This window comes from Lacerta agilis, chromosome 14, assembly GCF_009819535.1.
Source record: "Lacerta agilis isolate rLacAgi1 chromosome 14, rLacAgi1.pri, whole genome shotgun sequence".
NCBI lineage: Eukaryota > Metazoa > Chordata > Lepidosauria > Squamata > Lacertidae > Lacerta > Lacerta agilis.
In genome coordinates, this window is record NC_046325.1 from 10,987,151 (window position 1) to 11,005,916 (window position 18,766).

At 48.7% G+C, this 18,766-nt stretch overlaps 1 protein-coding gene across 1 annotated transcript in view; it reads right to left on the bottom strand.

Annotated features, from left to right (window-relative positions):
* Positions 1-881: 881 nt before the first annotated feature.
* The window catches only part of NFATC4 (nuclear factor of activated T cells 4), a 28,506-nt gene continuing 10,621 nt past the window's right edge, over positions 882-18,766 (bottom strand). Inside the window, exons 3-10 of the mRNA XM_033169791.1 lie at positions 13,714-13,876; positions 10,933-11,132; positions 9,483-9,655; positions 8,035-8,175; positions 7,667-7,722; positions 6,161-6,287; positions 5,513-6,034; positions 882-3,318 (exon numbers count right to left, since the gene is read on the bottom strand). Coding sequence (XP_033025682.1) covers positions 3,251-3,318; positions 5,513-6,034; positions 6,161-6,287; positions 7,667-7,722; positions 8,035-8,175; positions 9,483-9,655; positions 10,933-11,132; positions 13,714-13,876 — 1,450 coding nt within the window. The 3' untranslated portion in view covers positions 882-3,250. The remainder of the gene's footprint in view (positions 3,319-5,512; positions 6,035-6,160; positions 6,288-7,666; positions 7,723-8,034; positions 8,176-9,482; positions 9,656-10,932; positions 11,133-13,713; positions 13,877-18,766) is intronic.

Consider the following 18,766-nt stretch of genomic DNA (forward strand, 5'->3'; position numbering starts at 1 on the left):
AACAGCTCTCGCGCATGGACATCACAAACAGAGAGAGAGAAGATAACCACCACCGGACGATAAACTTCAGTTCGGCATTTCCTCCAGCTGCTTCTCTGCTTGCTAGAACTTCCCTTTCTTTCAGATACCTCCGGGGCAGAAACGCACACAAGACAGCATTGCACAATGAGCGTTATTTCCTTTAGGCCTTTTTATGTGTTTAATTACAAAAGAACATTCCCACCACTCCCCCAAAAGTACATATCAAAAATATAAAATGCCAACGACTCCTCCCCAACAAGGAAAACGCTGGGGGGGGGGCTGTTAATTAACCCTCACCATTTCCGATCCCTGAGTCTCTGATCGCAATCTCAAGGAGCAGGATTTAAGGAAGGCGGGAATCAACTTTATGAGTGTAACTACTGTCTCTCCAAATTTCAAAGCACCCTATTAAGTTACTGTGGTGCAATTCATTTCCTTCTTTGAGCTTTCTGCTCTCTACCAGCCTCACACAGATGCCCGATTATTATTTTTCGGGAGATGAATGCTTTAAAAACAGCTGCTATCAACTCTGTATTGTCAATCCCCAATTTGTGGTTCGGTGGCGGCACCCTCTCTCAAACTGCTTAGCTGCGTATTCTCCACTTGATTGAAAATTCATCACCCAGATGTAATGCAAACTCTTGGGCTCAGAAAAGTTGGGGATTCTGAAACCTGAATAAATGTTGTTAAAGAAATAATTTTGAATACTTTGACTCGTTTTGCACAAACATATCCCATTTCTGCTAAATGTGGAGAAAGGAGTCACGGTGACTGTTGAGATTGTGCAAGCTAGCCAGCACCCTCACATTTACTAGAATAGTTCTCATAGGCTTAGGGCTTAGAACTTTGATTTTTTTAAAAAAAAATCACTGTGATTGTAAGGGTGCAGAAAGAGTTCACAGGACTCTCAGCTGCAGAGCAAGCCTAGCTTCACAACTGAAGTGACAAATGTGCGTACCGGCCAATCAACATTCTAGATGAATTATATCAGGCTTGTCTGTCTCCTATGCCGCCACTTCAGCTGACCTACTTTTTATTATAAAAAGGTACTGGATTGACCTTTCTTTAATTCATCACCTTGTGTTGTTGTTGGTTTTTTAAAAAAGTTAATGTGCAAAACTGCTCTGAGGATGCAAGAGGTTCCTGTCTGCGTCACAAGCACTAGCCAATCAGCCCTGTGCACAGCCAGTTCCTGCTGCAAGCTCACAGGACACTTCCCTCCACTTCCCACTCACCTGGTCAACTCTGGAGAGGAAAGCACATCTCTTTTGAGTGAAGGTAGGAAGGCCATTTCCAAAGCAGCCCATGGCTCTGAAAACATTGTGTGCCTCCTCACCTATAACGATAACCCTTGTAAGGGAGAGTGTTCATGAGGACTAGGGTCTCCTCTGTTAGCACCAGTGACACATCTTATGGCTTTTTCTCCCGGCTGGAAACGATTTCCCTCCCCGTGGACCAACTTGGAAGCATACATATTAAAGGTGGGAAGACAACAGTGGTACGGTTCCTTTCCCCTTCCACACACACCAGCAGCTTCTTCAGCAAGGGCACAATTATAAAATAATTCCAGAACAGAGAAACTGGCAAATATCAAGGAAAAAATTAGTCACGGCTGTTCTTCAGAAGGATCACTGCACCACAGGAGATGACGGATGGAGAGGGTGGTACATCAGGGGTAGCTGACCACCAAGGGCTCTCCATATGTTGTTGCTCAACTACAACATCCATCACCCTGGACCACAGGTCATGCTGACTGGGGCTGATGGGAGAACATCTGGAGAGCCATGGGATTCTCATACCCACAGAATCGCCTACCAAAGTGTCCCCCCCCCCGCCCCCAGCACTTGCCAAGGAATACCTGCAAGCAAACAACAGAGCCTGGGAAATGTACTGGCATGGATAGGGAACTCGGGGCCCTCCAGAAGTTGTCAGGACTCAGCTCCTGTCTGTCTTGGCCAACACGGCCAACGGTCAGGGTTGATGGGAGTTGGAGTCCTGCAACATTGGAGGAGATTCCCCAGCCCTGATATAATGACACATTCCAGGCTTAACACTCCTTGACAATGGCCTGAAGCAACTGAACAAAAGCAGGAGAATTTACAGGACACTTCCCTGCCACTGCAAGGCAAGATCAGGAATCAGGGGCATTCTGCCTTTCGAGAGCAACTTTCCTTGCGCTCCTACTCATCTAACCAAGGAACCTTCTGAGAAGGTTCTGCAGGCAGGGCCGGCCCACCCATGAGGCAAGGGGGTGCAACCACCTCAGGGTACACAAGGGCAGCAGATCTGGCCTCCAAGGAATGCATCGCCTGCTACTCCTTGTAGGCCAGATCTATCACTTCCTCAGTTGCCTCTACAGTGGCTTCTTGTTGCATAGGAGGTGCTGCTGGTCTCCTTCCATCCTTGTTCCCAGCGCAGATGTTCCTGATGTGGATCTTCACTAATCTTTCCCCCCTGGCATTTTGTGGTTCAGCTCAGGTGCCAAAATGTCTCGGGCCAGCCCTGTCTCCAGGAACCTATGGCACAAGCCATTTCGGAAGTCACCAAGGAGAAACTTGGAGCCCTTCTCAACGCCAAGGGAAGACGGGAGGTGGCTTGGATGGACGGACATGGTCAAGAGCATGATGGTAGGGCGGGCGGAGAAAATGCGCAGAAGACTGGATGGATGAGCAGACAGGACAGGGGAATCTGGCAAATGGAAGGCCTCACCTAGATGGCCAGGCTAGGCTATTGAATTCATTGTGACAGGGCCCTGCACTGGCCAATATCATACAGGGATTTTAAGGAGCCACAAGATAAGGTCGCTCTGCGCCATGACACCCAGATGTGCAAGCCCACTTCTCAGTCCAGAATGTGACATATCTCCTAGCACCAGATACTATGGATGAACAGAAATGGGTGGCTACTGCAGTGGTAGCTCTGCTGGTGAGCTTCTTTCGAGGCTTGTTCTGCCGGGACGTCCGAGAACGGAGAGCCGCTGCCTTTATCCACCCATGGCTATTCTGAGGCTGACTTTGCCCTTTATGGAAGCATTGGCAGGAAAAGAAAAGGAGTGGCGGAATGAATGAATAAAAAGGATAGGCAGAAAATGTCAGAGGCAAAACTCATGGATGCAGAGAGCCCATGAAAACTGGCCGCTCAGGGTGATCTTGGGTGTTGCCAGCTTTCTCTGGGTCAAAGCTCCAGGTTTCTCTTGGAAGATCTGAGCACCCCGTAATCCAGCGGCATCTCAGCTCCGCCTGCCTTCGCAGGAGGGCTCGGGGAAGTCGCTTAGGTCCCTGCCGATGATCTCGGTTACTGTGGAGAGAAAAGAGGCGAATGTGGGTGAGATGGAGACAGCTTGAGAGAAGCCTCATAAGTGCTGCCTTAGGAGCTCAGTGGCAAACTACTCAAGGTCCCCCCTAGGGCTTGGGGAGGAATGTGTTTCGTTTGCAGCAGACGGATCTGGTCCTCTTGAACCTGCTTGTGGGTTGGTGTGCTACTCCTAGTCAGATCATGCAGTTCTCTGGATTTTGCTATGCTTTTCTGATGCGCAAAAAGTGTTCACAAAAGTACGCGTTTTATGTAAAAAAAACGTGCAAAACATGTGGGTTTCTTTTACATGTGAATGCACTGAAAAGTGCATATTTTACCCTGAAAAGCATGTGTTTTAAGTAAGAAGCGCGTAAATTAAAAGGCTAATCTGTGCATTCTCTAAGAAACACACAAAGACCTATGGCTGACCTCCTGAGAGACGAAAAAAGAGGGACTGAATTAGTTCATCACCCTGTCCTTACCAAGAACTCACCTAAGCAAGTTCATGACCTAGGCAAATTGAAATTTCTTAATTTCTCTACTCAACATCTGCAATAAGAGAATAACACCACCAGCAGTGCTGCTGAGTTTATGTTTCCCTTGTGGCCTAGGGCAGGTGAGGCAGATCAGCAGGTGGAACTTGCAGAATATTGTGGCCTGGGATTGGAGAGGTGACATTTTCATCCTCCATATCCTCTTGGAGCCACCCCAGGCATCCTTTTTTATTTTTATTTTTTACTGTGCATGCATGATGACTTACACTCACAATGCTATTGGGGTGGTTAGATACGATCCTGCTTTCAAATAATGTTCGTGCCTGCAAAAGCTTCCTTTCCAGTCTGTGCATATCCTGCTGAAATCCTTTAAATTCTTAATACCACAAACATTCTGCTTTTCTTCTGCCCTGCTTTTGTTCTACAGGCAGCAGTAACAAACGAAAGCAGGTGAAATCCACCATGAAGACACAGTACATTATTACTGTGTCATGAACATACAGTCAGTCGTACCTTGGATCCCGAACACCCTGGAACTCGGACGTTTTGGCTCCCGAACGCCGCAAACCAGGAAGTGATTGTTCCGGTTTGCAAACATTATTTTGGAATCTGAACGTCTAATGGGGCTTCTGCAGCTTCTGATTGGCTGCTGGAGCTTCCTGCAGCCAATCAGAAGCCGCAACTTGGTTTCCGAATGTTTTGGATGTTGAACGGACTTCCGGAACAGATTCTATTCAAACGGACTTCTGGAACAGATTCTATTCGACTTCTAAGCTACGACTGTTTTGAAAAATGCATCCACAATAAACCGCTAGTCTGGGGCGGTCCATAGAATACCACGATCCTGGCAATATTTCAACCAGTTTTTCAACCACTGTTCCGCGGCACACTAGTGTGCCACGAGATGTTGCCTGGTGTGCCGTGGGAAAAATTGTGTTTATTTGATTCCTATTCAAGAGAATTACTTTATATATAGTCAATATAGGCACAGAGTTAATTTTTTTAACATTTTCTAATGGTGGTGTGCCTCGTGATTTTTTTCATAAAACAAGTGTGCCCTTGCCCAAAAAAAGTTGAAAAACACTGATCTATCTCTATCTATCTATCTATCTATCTATCTATCTATCGGACCTTGCCGACAAAGGTCCATATAGTTAAAGCTATGGTTTTCCCAGTAGTAATGTATGGAAGTGAGAGCTGGACCATCAAAAAGGCTGATCGCCGAAGAATTGATGCTTTTGAATTATGGTGCTGGAGGAGACTCTTGAGAGTCCCATGGACTACAAAAAGATCAAACTTATCCATCCTTAAAGAAATCAGCCCTGAGTGCTCACTGGAAGGACGGATCCTGAAGTTGAGGCTCCAGTACTTTGGCCACCTCATGAGAAGAGAAGACTCCCTGGAAAAGACCCTGATGTTGGGAAAGATGGAGGGCACAAGGAGAAGGGGACGACAGAGGATGAGATGGTTGGACAGTGTTCTCGAAGCGACTGGCATGAGTTTGGCCAAACTGCGGGAGGCAGTGAAAGATAGGCGTGCCTGGCGTGCTCTGGTCCATAGGGTCACGAAGAGTCGGACACGACTGAACGACTGAACAACAACAATCTATCTATCTATCTAATCTATCATCTGTAAATATCTCAAGAGAAGACACAAAGACATGTTTTTGTCCCCCCCCCCCACCTTCACAGCTCTAGCTTTACCTTCCTCCAGCGTAATCCCATGGATGGGCAAGTTATCCCGGAAGCCACCATCAAACCCCGATTTCTCCAGCTCTTTGGCGCTATGTTCTTGGGACCCCAGCTCTGGATCTGTCCATTCCGGAGTCCTCTCCCCGCTGCGGTTCTCTCCCCGCCCCGGTGGCTGAGCGCCGAGTTGTGGGCTGGGAGGCTGGACATGGGGTGGGCGGCATTCCAGGGCATGGAGATGGGGCAGGCCCGCTGGAGACAGGAGGGGCACAGAGAGGTTGACGCCCCTATAGGCCTCGTTTTGAGGGAAACGGAAGGCAGGGTTGTAGCGGTTGGGGGAGGAGAAGGAGCAAGGGTTCCAGTCGGGGCCGTAGGGGGAGCACGGCGGGGAGCGCTCGGGGCAGTAAGGGAAGGGGGGTCTGGAGGGAGAGAAATCCATGGCGCCCTGTGGCGGCTGTAGTGGGAAAGGAGAGGTCTGAGCGGTGTGGGCGAAACCACGGTGTGGGGCATCTGGGAGTGCTTCTTCTTTGAAGATCACTGGATGAGATGGGTGGGTTGAAGGGGAAAGGGAGGAGGGGAGAAAGAAAAACAATCAATATCACTTTTAGCAGTCATACACCCCCTCAATGTTTCCTCCCATTTCCAGTTTGCACTTTGACGTACCAGGTAAGTATTTGAAGGCCTGAGCAGGGCTCCTTTTCCTGCGTCCGTTGGAGACGTAAAAATAGGTCTGAACAGGCCGCGACACTCGTTTGTTGCTGTATTCGGGGACAGTGAGGGTCAGCGAGGCCTGTGGAAGCAGGGGGAAAAAGCAGGAGATGATGTGTTGCATGGCCTTGCTCAGGTAAAAAATTGCCAAACGGAGGTCTGCCTATCTATACAACCAGCCACAGTTCATGAGCAGGCGTTTGCAGAAGCACCTCAGATCCTCAGAAATCATTTCTGGGTTCCCTCGTATCATCTTCCTGCTCCTCATGAAAAGATCTGTTTCCATTCCAGCATGAGAGGATATACACACTTTCAATCCCGCTCTGTGTACAAGCTCAAAGCGGGCGCCACTGCCAGCCATTCCACTGGGATGAACCAAAGATGAAATGGAAAGGCCGACTCCATCGGCTCATTTGGGAACAACTGCCATTGGACTCCCCATTCCCAGACCAGCCTCTGTCAGTGACCGTTCCACTTGGCAGGATTTGATTCCTTCCCGCCTTATCTCTCTATCCCTTTTATATCCCATCTATTTCAATGTTAATTATTTTAATAATAATAATAATAATAATAAATGTGACTCGTGCTGGGCAGGGTCATCCTGTGGCCCTTCAGATGCCACTGGACTCCAGCCACAAATGATGGAAGTTATAATCCAACAACACCTGGACAGTTTCCCCTTCCTGGACGTTGCATGTATCAGTAGAAAAAATACCAGGACTTATTTCCCTGCACTGAATCTCCAGGAGCTTTTAAGTGTCCATTTCCCCTCAATATACCTGTTCCTGGCAATAATAATTACCAACATGGAGGTTTTTTAAAAAACAAACCAACAAACAAACCAGCTGTTCTCCAATAGCTAAGACTCATTACTTGTCTCTGTGTGATCAGCGTAATGGTCCAGCCCAGGATTTCCCTGCTCTCATCCACATTCAATAAAAGTCTTTCCCTGTCCCCCACTGTCAGGAGTAGCCCAGCTACTCACAAGGAGAGGGAGAGAGGAAGGGAAGACAGCTCACGAAGCTATAGGGAACCCGAGCCCCTTTTGCAAACAGTCTCCTCCTCCTCCAACTTATCACAGGAATTGTCTCCAAGCGAGGGGGCGGAGCAAGGGCTCTGTGACACTGCTGAAAGACCCAGCACCACCAGCCAGAGAAGATCGGACAGAAGCCCACAGCTTCCAACACAGGCACAGAGCAGGGGGGCTAGAGGACCCAGGAGACATCGTTTCAGGGTGCCGATAATCTGGTGTTGGGCGGGGAGCCGAAGGAATGTACTTCTGGATTCTGATAGTGATTGAACGGTCATGTTTTTGACTAGCTCCGCTTGTAAATAGCAATGCTTAATAAATAGCTTCAGTTTTCATAAGAGGCTCTGTTGTTACTCATGAGCAGTACGGGGGAAGATCCTGACAGCCACTAAATATGTTTCATAAACCTAGCCCCTGTCCAGAATTCTCACCTCTGTGCTTTTCAGCCGACTGACATTTGCCTCTTCTTCCCACTGGAGTTTTCCATCTGAAGTAAACAACAACAACAACAACAACAAAAGCAATTGACCAAGGTCAGGTGGAGGGGAGGGCCTATTAACAAGGATGATGAGGGCAGGGGACTGAAAGGGGTTTAAGGCTTGCTGTGTTTCTCTGGAGAGCACACCAACTGGTCGTGCAGGAGACGGCCATTGCCCCCAGTATCTGGCAATTTAGTGGCACACTGCCTCTGAGGATGGATGCTCCATCTCTCAGTTGTCATTACCGACCTGTGCTGCAAAGCAATCAAAGGCCAAGCAGCCGCCCCATCGCCAAAAGTAAAAAATTGCTCATTGCTTACCGGGGCCTCGTTCAATGAAGACAACTTTTGATTCGGGCAGGAAGTTAGCACCAGTGATCACCATCTCTTCTCCGCCATGTACCGAGCACGCGCTGAGGCTGTAGTTTTCCACTTGGGGGAGCTCCTGAGCTGAGCGCTGGGCTGAGGGCAGGAGAGGAAAGGGAGGGGGGGGTCACAAAGGAGAGATCACCTTGCACAAGCACAGGCACATTTAAGAGGAATTGAGGCAGTCCTCCATTAAAAGGAATGAAGAACCGAATACACCCAGTGTACAAGGGAACTGCCTCCCCAAACCCACCCACCCGCCCTCTCTCTAAAATCCACCTTTTCCATGATGCCTATAGGCTTATTATGAATCAGCCGCCATTTTGTGTTCACAACTGGATCAGCATAAGTTGGCCCTATCAGCATTGCACTCTGGGAAATCACCTTTGTTTTTTCTTCATCTCCAGAGATATGGGTGCATTCAGATGAAGGGATTATTGCACGTTCCCTCATTTATAATGCTAACGGCTTCTGTCCCAATTTCTAACAGTTCCTTTTACAACGCATTACGACTTGCGCCATGTGACTTTTTGATCGATACACTGCCAAGTCACGCAGAATTATTTCTTTCACACCACGCCATCGCCCTTTATGCACGCATGCGCTTCTGTATAAGACCGTGTAACTCACAGGCCTGTGGACTCCACTTCTGTGCGATCCCCAGGGGGCACTGTTGCACTGATCAAGTAAAGTCGTCTGAAATATCTAAACCACACTATCCATTTAGAGTAGCATTATACCACTTCAAACAGTCATGGCTCCCTCTGCAAAGAATCCTGGGGGCTGTAGTTTTCTAAGGGTGCTGAGAGAGTTGCAAGGAGACCACTTAAAGGTAAAGGTAAAGGGACCCCTGACCATTAGGTCCAGTCATGTCTGACTCTGGGGTTGCGGCGCTCATCTCGCGTTACTGGCCAAGGGAGCCGACGTACAGCTTCCAGGTCATGTGGCCAGCATGACTAAGCAGCTTCTGGCGAACCAGAGCAGCGTACGGAAACGCCATTTACCTTCCCACCAGAGCGGTACCTATTTATCTACTTACACTTTGACGTGCTTTCAAACTGCTAGGTTGGCAGGAGCAGGGACCAAGCCACGGGAGGTCACCCCGTGGCAGGGATTCGAACCGCCAACCTTCTGATCAGCAAGCCCTAGGCTCTGTGGTTTAACCCACAGTGCCACCTGCGTCCCTAGGAGACCCCTTAGAGCTGTAATTCCACAGCACCCTTAACAAACTACAGCTCCCTCCTCCCCCCCCCCCTTTTTTAGGAGGGGACAACAGTTAAGTGGTATTAGAGTGCTTTCCATGTCTGGTGTGGATGAGACCTTAGGATTCAGGCTGACCTGCAGCTATATGGAGGCTTGCTTCTCACACACACACACACACGACACACTCAGAGGGCACTCACAGCACTCGATGGGTACAGAGGCAGTCTGGATAGAGACCACCTTTCCATTTCCTTGTGGGACGTGGACCCGGAAGACCAGGCGCACCCGCGTGTTCTTGCGCCCGATGTCCGTCTCCCCCTTGCGCAGCTCAATGTCCGAATTCCGTAGCTTCAGGATCCCTGCGCAGTCGATACTGGTGCAGGGGGAAAACGGGGGGGGGGGGAGTTGTCTGTGAATCCACAGCAGTTCACTGTTGTTCGTGTTATGCACCACTTTCTCAGAACACGGATGGCAAATCTCAGTCCCGTGGGTTAAATAGAGTCCTACAGGCCCATGTTGGGCCCTTGGGATCCTACCCACACCCCTTCCTCCCAGGCCTGCTCTGCATCCTCCTTGAGGGCTTTTGCCCGGCTAGAATATTCCATTGAACTCTGGTGGTGCTTCTTGCTCGTCTGGATGGAGGGATAGGCAAGAAACATGGCTCCTGCACTTTGCATTTGTTGCTCCTCCCCATTTTTCCCTTCTGGATCTGCCCTCCAGATCTGGGACCTGCTCCCAGAGGGTAGCTCCTCCCACTTTTGCTTGTGGCTCCACCCTCTGCTGGCATGTGGCCTCCAGAAGGCCGCCTGGAAGGAAATATGGCCCTTGGGCTGAAAGGGTCCCTCACCCCGCCTGAGAATAGTAGAGAAGGAAGAGTCTCTTAGATCATCAGCTTCTGTCTCCTACCAGCATCAGAATGCTGCCTAGAGCTGAACTGAAACTACACACACATTTGATAACTAGGACACATTTTGCCTTGGAAAAAATCAGGGTCACTGCCAGGTTTGGGTTGCTCTCCGCAAGTGCCCTCTTCTATTCCCCCAACACAGGGTTTTCTTTTCTTTTCTCTTTCTTTTCCATGGGTAGACCAGGACACTGGCCACCCAACATTTTCTTTCCCCCAGAACGCCTTGAGCCCCACTGCATTGCAAACCCAGAGGCACTATGGGGTAAAGAACATGGCAGGCAACAGATGCACTGGTTTTATGAAAAGGAAGCTGGGGACCTGAAAAAAGCTCAACTGGGCCCTGGCACTTGCCTGACCATGATGGGTGTTGACGCCTGTTGAGGATCCAGTACTCCTTTCTAAAACTCATTAATCCCAAAGCACCCACAAAACAAGAATAATGGGTGCATTCAATTTGAGAGTGGCATGGGGTGGAACCTGGGGGAGGGTTTACCTTGTTGCCCTGTAAATATATTACCTTTCTGAAATTGCACAAACCCACCTCCCTATGTGTTGTAAACTCACTAAGTATGTTCATCCAACACAGGATTGGTTGCTACTCCCTGTTAAGCATCTACATTTAGTTGCAAAATCAGCTTTGCTGCTACATAGGGAGGGATTTCTGTATTTTTTATAACTGGGCATATTCGCCAACCACATCACCCCCCCACCACCCTTCGAAAGCCCCGCAAAGCAATTCTTACTTGGCAGCCATGTTATTCTCAGGCAGCAGGGACATCTCAAGGACCTTGGTGCCACTGATGATGGATTCATAGCTCGTGGTGGCAACCATTTTGCCGGTGATGCGGTGCACTTGGTAGAAGGCATGGGGACGCAGGTTCCGCTCATCCGCCGTGCCGATGAACATTTGTAAGGTAAGGGGCTTCTCATCATAGCCTAAAAGCTGGGGTGGGGAGATAAAGGAGAACGGTAAGCTTCTCTGAAATAAAATATCTCATCTTATTGCCCTGACCGCAGACCGAGCTTTTGAGTTCGTCTGAGGGTGTGGCAAAATCTGTGTGATGACTGCCGCCCCTCTAGGAAAAAATAATCACCCCAGACATTTTCCTGCACGACCAAAGCGACTTGAGCGATCATCCCTGCTAAGACCTGGCCACCATCCCCAGCCAACGCCTTCTGTAATGGGACATCTCACACATAAATTTTCCCGTCCACTTCCGAACATTCTCTGATGCCGCGTCATGGCAGATGCTCTGTATGTGGCAAAAGGGTGGCCCGGTTCATTTCCTTGCGAGAAGAACCCGCAATGGGTGGTCACGGATCTGCATGTTTTAAAAGTCCCAGTTTCAAATTCCTCGCCATCACCACTTCAGAAGGTTCAGAGACAGCAAGGCTAGGAAAGAGTCTGTCCAAGACTTTGTGGCTATGACGTCACAGAATGTTCATAAACACTTAGCAGCTGAAGGGGAAGGTTCGGCTGTGTTTTTTTTTTTTTTTAATCGCTGCAGTGGATATGAAATACGCTTGCTTCAAATTCAGTCTTGAATTTTATTTTATTTTTTAAATTCTCGGGGCTAATCCCTGTCTTAAATTAAGTTGTGAAATCACAGACCTGGAAGGTGGGCCTCTATTCCATGAAAAGAGCACTGTGTGTCTTACATATTGATTACTCTCTGTCTCCACTGCCTCCTTACCAGCCACCCTCTTTGGCAATGCCCACTGCAGCTGGAGACATCAGCAGTTCGGTGGTCTTGCCTCAGGGACGCCCAGATGTTTCCAATCAGAGGCTAAGACTTCCAGCTGCAGTCGATTTGAGCCTTAAAGGAAAACGCTCCGTTTTTACCTCTCCCCTCCCCACTCATGCCATGGAAGATGGAAGGATCCGAGGCCTGAAGGACTGTGGGGGCAGTGGAAGCAGCCTTGGAACCTGCACAAACCTATGCCAGCTTTTGGAAAAGGGGTGGGGTGGGGAATGGGAAGCAGGGAGGTGGCAGGAGAAAGGGGGAAGGGGACGCAGCTTTAGGAAACGAAGGGTTTGCCTCTCTGCAAGGAAGGGCGAGAGTTCTGAACGCCCGCAGAAGAGGAGTGGAATTTGCCAGGAAGTATATGGAGCAAGGGGTGGGGGTATTTGTCCCACGTGCGCACATACAAACACTCCACACACACACACACCCCGACTTGCTATCCCTAAGAGTGACGCAGAGGGGCTGGATGCAGGAGGAGACCAGCGCTGCGAATCTGAAACGAGTCAAGAGCGTGGGAAAGGGCAGCCCTGAGATCCTGGTTACAAGGGAATGTGATGGGGAATGGAAGGGGAAGGACACACACACAAAAAAGGAGTTGGGTTGGGGGGGGGGAGAAGAGAGAAAGGATGGAGCTTGGCTTTACACACACACACACACACACACACACACACACACACCCCACAATAGAACCCTAGGAGAATCAACATACACAGGTAGGTCTCCATGTTGTCATTGGGAAAAACTAGGATACAAAGTGATACTCCCGTAGAGTATAGGGAAAGTTGCATCACAGCACAAACACACACACACACTGATCAAACCTTCCTGTCACTGTAAGAACAAGCAGGCCAAATATCACCCCCACACTCTCATAAAGTGGTGGGTTAGTTTTAAAAAAAAATGTTTCAACCTTCCCACTTATTTAAAAGGCACTCATCTAAATTTAGCGGGCAGCTATTTCACAATTTGTTGCAAACAAAATCCGTGACATTTGTCTTTCTTTCTTTTCCTTTTTTTTGGCCCCCGCAAGCAGCCTTTGAAGTGGGAATAGTTTTCATCTTTCAAATTTCTGGATGGAGACTTTCAAAACCAACCCTCAAAGAAAAGATTTTTTTAAAAGGAAGTTTCCCTTCTGGATTAGCTTGACTGAAAATGCCGAGATGTTTATATATATATATTTTAAAAACTACGTTGTCAACAAGCTCTCTGGAGGCTGGGGGCAGAAGAGAGGGCTTTTAAAAATAACAATAACAGAAAACAAAAACGCATAGGAGCTCTTACGGAATAAATGGTGTTGAAAGCAAAGCTGGCTTTACCTGGCTAAATGACAAAGGTAGCACCCAACCCTCAGCCTGAAAGCCTTACCAGCTCCTGTCCCAAATATGGAGGTGTGGCCTGTGATTATGTGGTGTGAATAGATATACTCTACACATGCTCAGGTGTACTCTTGGCCCACATCCAAGATGAAACCATGACACACAGAAGAATGCAATACTGTATTGCCTTTTCTGCGTTACCATACATTTCAATGCTCCAGAAGGTTTTGAACTCCAGCTCCCATCACAACGTTCGTGGGATAATGGTAGTTGTTGTCTAATGACTTCAAAGCCATGCATTCCCTATGCCTGGCCTACAGTCATTTTGTGAGACAGTGGCCGCAGGAGAGATGCGAACTGGGGACTTTTTTTCAGTTCATTGTCCCTCCTCCCACCCACCCGCCCAATCCCCTGGTCCCATTCTTATCCCGGTTCTTGTTAGCTCCCCCCACCCCTTAGATACCTTCACCACAGGGTGTCCTCCTGGAGCGGCCTTCACAGCACCCCTGCTGCCCTCCGTCTCGTAATGGGCCCGGTGGTGAGTTCGGGGCTGCACCTCGATTTTCAGCTCATACTGTTCATACTGGCTGGGGAGAGGCCAGTCCAGAGGGGGGAGAGCAGAAGACCTGGGGAATGAGTGAAAGGAAGCACCATGAAGTTGATGACTTAGGCACTGGAAGTGACCTCGCCTGACCTCCTCCTGCTAGCAGCCCAAACAGGAATGCAGCAGGGGACTCGTGTACCTTTAATAGGTAGCTGCACCAAAGAGGAAACTGGAACACAAGAAGCTGTTAAGTAACAAAACATGTTATTTGTCTACCTAACTCACTCAGCATTTTATACTCTGACTGGCAGGATCTCAGGCAGCGGTCCTTTAAGATAAGATAAGATTTATTTATTGTCATTGTCCGTATATACACAGTATACACAACAACGAAAATCAAACACCCAAAGACCGGATTTACCATACACATTTGCACATATCTCCAACACTCTCATCCTTATTAAAACATAACATAATCCAGAGTATAACATAACCTATTAAAAGCATAGCATAACCTAAGAGCCTGTCTCATTCCTTACTACTCACTGCTTACTATTACTTACTACTGACCCTGAGATCATTATTAAGTGCAATCAAAGCTCTTGGATAGAAACTATTTATGGCGCTTGCTCCTTTGAACTAAAGATGTCAGGGATCGAATCTGGAACCCCCACACACGTAGAGAATGCGATCTATCATGATGCTGCGGCTTCTCTTCCAATGGATGGTGGGTGAAGCTCCCCCCCCCCCAAATCCTGGCTGCAACAGGATGGCAGGGGAAGATGGCCTCACCAGAGTTCATGCTTCAAAACAACTATTAAAAAAGCACATGAGATTTGACCAGCTGATTTCTCCCCAACTACAACGCTCACGGGCACTCAGTGCAGAACCTCCAGCCTCCTTTCCCAAGTTTGCAGTTAGTAATATTTAAGAACATTAATTGCAAGCCTTGCAAAGGGATCTACAATGAGTTACTAGCCCTCATGTATTTCAGATATATATACTTTTCTCCTGGCTTGCTCATCACCAATTTTGAGCTTACCATAGGTGAGGGTCTAGTAGTCAGAAGCCAGATAACCTTTTCACATTGGCATTCATTCAGAGCACACTCCTGATGAGTACCCAATTTCACACTTCTCTTGCTCCAGATCATGATCCCTGCTGGATTCAGACTTAAGAACCATACCATGCAATCATCCACTCTTACATGGTGGCCAATCAGAGGCCCTTGGAAGCCCACAAGGAGAGCATAAAAGCATAGGAAAATGTACAAGTCAAATTATATACAGTGGTACCTCGGGTTACGTACTTGATTGGTTCCGGGTTGCCGTTCGAAACCCGAAAAGTACGTAACCCAAAAATCGTGCTTTGCGCATGCACAAACTGCGCAGAATGCTTCTGCGCATGTGCGGATTGCGCACCAATAAACACTTCCAGGTTACGGGAGTACGTAACCCGAAAAGTACGTATCCCGAAGCGGACGTAACCCAAGGTACGACTGTACAGTATAGCTCATTACTGTCTATACAGACTGGCATCAGGTATCCAAGGATTCAGAAAGGGGCTTCTCCTAAGGATTACCTGGAGATGCCCAAGGATTACCTTCTGCATCCAAAGCAGATGCTCTACCACCAAAGCTATAGCCCTTCCCTTCGCAGTTTGGCCACAGTAGCTTGTATCTAGAGATTTTGTTGTTTACTCGTTTAGTCGTGTCTGACTCTTCGTGACCCCATAGACCAGAGCACGCCTGGCACTCCTGTCTTCCACTGCCTCCTGCAGTTTGGTCAAACTCATGTTAGTGTATCTAGAGATGTGCAGCTTCAAAACAGGATCTGTTTTGCCATCATAGCTAACCGCCCTAGCTAGATTGATTCTCCATGAATTGGTCCATTGCAGAGGGGGGAAAGGTTCGGAATGGGGCAACCAAAACAATCAAGGGGATGGAGGAATTACCCTATGAGGAAAGGTTGCAACCTGAGTTTGTAGCTCAGAAACTGAGCTAGCTCCATTGGTTAGAGTATGGTGGCGATAACACCAGGGTCACAGGTTTGATCCCTGCATGGGACAGGAGTTGGACTAGATGATGCTCAGGGTCCCTTCCAATTCTACAGCTCTTATGATTCTATGAACTAGAGCTTCTTTGCTAGAGAAAAGTCAAGTACGAAGAGGCATGACGGAAGTTTATAAAACGATGGACGGCACGAAGTGGATGGTGAGAAGTTTTTTCTCAAATGAAGCTGAACACTGCAATACTCGGGGCAGACAAAAGAAAGTGCTTCTCCATTCAGCACATCCATTAAACTGTGGAACTCTCTCCCACAAGAAGTGGTGATGGCCACCATCCTGGATAGCTTTAAAGGATGATTAGACCAATTCGTGGATGATAAGGATATCCGTTTGCTCCTAGCCACAGTGGCTATCTTTGCCTTCCTGTGAGGCAGTATCCCTTTGAATACCAGTTACTGGAATCAAAAGTAGACACTGTTACACACAGGTCCTCCTCGTGAGCTGACCATGGGACCCTGGCTGGCCACAGTGAGAACAGGATGCTGGACTAGGTAGGCCTTAGGCCTGATGCAATAGGCTCTTCCTATGTTCTTATCTAAACAAACCACTGGCCCCAAATTCTCTGCCTTATATGCAACTCCACAATAGTTACTAGCCTTACAGAGAGCTCTCTGTCCTTCCTACAGCACTCTGCGTATGGAAGAGTGCCTCTCGCCAACCCCGGGCAATGAACTTGGTTTCTATGCTGGCTGCAGAGGAGTGATACAGCTCACTAGCCTGTACAGCAGGGATGGGGAACCTGCGGCTCTCTGGGCGATACTGGATCGGTGCCTGCTGGCATGGCCGATGCTCAGTGATGATGGGAGCTCTACTCCTGCAAATATGTGGAAGATCGCAGGTTCCCCTTCCCTGCTCTGCAGAATCCCAGGCAGCGTCCTGCATGCAATTACTTGCCACCACTGGCTAGCAGGCTAGTGCGCTTAAAACACAAAAGGCTGCCATGCTTTGCAAATTAAGCCCTCTGGCCTGTCCCAAATGTCAGTCAATCCATGTTGTTAGGCAACCCACAGTTCTAAAGTTATGGGAGAGATGTTTGGAAAGGCAGTTCCTTATCATTGGCCTTCTATCCTCCAGGGGTAGCCAATCGGGTGTCCCTGCAGATGTTTATTAGACTCCCAATTCTACATCAGCCCCCAGCTAGCATGGCCAATGGCCAATGATAAGGGGCGATGGGAGTTGTGCATCTATGCTAGCTACCTCTACCATGTGTGATCTGATGAAGCTGCCCATGTAATGATGTATTTTAAAAACAACAACTGAAAATCTTCAAATGCTTTTAGATACAGGGTGGACAGGAGGCAAATCAGGAGCTACTGGTAGACCTCTGGGGGATCTGAAGTAGTTCAGCAAGCGTTCAGGACTCCCAGTTGACTATCAGCAGCAACAAATGAGATTGCTATAAAGCAGAGCCTGTCTTATCGATAGAGGCCAGTGGCATGGGGCTCCAGGGCACCAGGTTCTGGAGGGTGCCAGGTGAGAGTCCAGGAACACCGAATCAGTGCGCTGAGTGAGCAAGGGTGCATGTGCCGCTCCCACCGAGCGTCGGCTCGGTTTTTTCCCTTTTAGCTTGCAGGTGTCAAATTCTGCGGGGGACCAGAATGCTAAAAGGGAAAAAAACGAGCTCACGCTGCCTCACTCAGCACAGGCCCGCTTGCTCGGTGTGTTGCCTGCTGCGGCCACCATGGCACGGAGCATCCAGCTGAGCCGGGAGGCACCGCGTCCAGCCTCCACCTCTTCCCCGCCGGAGGAGCTGCCCTCCAGCCGCTGCCCGCCTCCTCTAGCCCTAAAAAAAAAGATCGACAACTCTGGGAAAGGGGTGGGGCGCTGAAGGGATCTTTGCACCACGGCGCCGGATATGCTTAAGACGGCCCTGAGCAGAGCTTCCTAAACTTTTCATATGGGTGACACACTTTTTGAGACATGCATCATTTCGTGACACAGTAATTCAATTTTATTAGCAAACCGGAGGTTAAACCAATCCCTTTGCAGCCCTGGTAGGAGCACGAGGAGCATTCACACGTCCACACTGCAGCCAACACAGAGTTTGGAAAGCTCTGTGATTAAAAAATGGTGGCGGAGAAGAAACCAGGATTGGTGTGTGAGAGAGATAAAGGACTTGTGAGCTTTGTTTAAATATAGGTCTCAAATTCCTGGATCAGGCATATGCTCAGAGCCACTGGCTCTGGCTGGTAGACAAAGTGGACCATACAAGCCTGAGATATATGCAGACTCCTGCTGTAGGCCATTTCCAAACACTGGGTGTTCCGTGTGTTTGGTCGCCCTCCTCTGTAACCTCTGTGTCCGGTTTCAGAGACCGGGTTTCTGAGTACACCGTATGCGAGAAGTGGCCACACCATAGATCAGGCTTCCTCAACCTCGGCCCTCCAGATGTTTTGAGACTACAATTCCCATCATCCCTGACCACTGGTCCTGCTAGCTGGGGATCATGGGAGTTGTAGGCCAAAAACATCTGGCGGGCCAAGGTTGAGGAAGCCTGTCATAGATTTCACGTGCAGAGAGGCTATGAAACTGGGTGTCTTATTCGGTGAGACTTCCTTCAACTCGCATGCAGAGGGAGTTTGACCAAGAGCTCCTGCAAAACCCTCTCCCCTCGCACTTGTCGTGCAGAAGCAGAGTTCCCAAAAGAAAGGGGGGGGAAGCTGTCTACACGCTCCCATTTGCTCTGTATCCAGTGCCCTCCCACTGCTGCTTTGGGAAGTGGTGTATGCAATCCATCTCTCTCCTGTATCTGTCTTGTTTCTTATGAAATAGTGTGTTTTGATGCATTTCCCCCAGAACCAGCTGGGAAAAAGGACAACCAAGTGCGCTTTAAACTGGTACCGTGTACACGCACCCAAGGACTCTTTGATTCAGCAGTTTGGCACTTGCAAACTTGGTCCCTTTA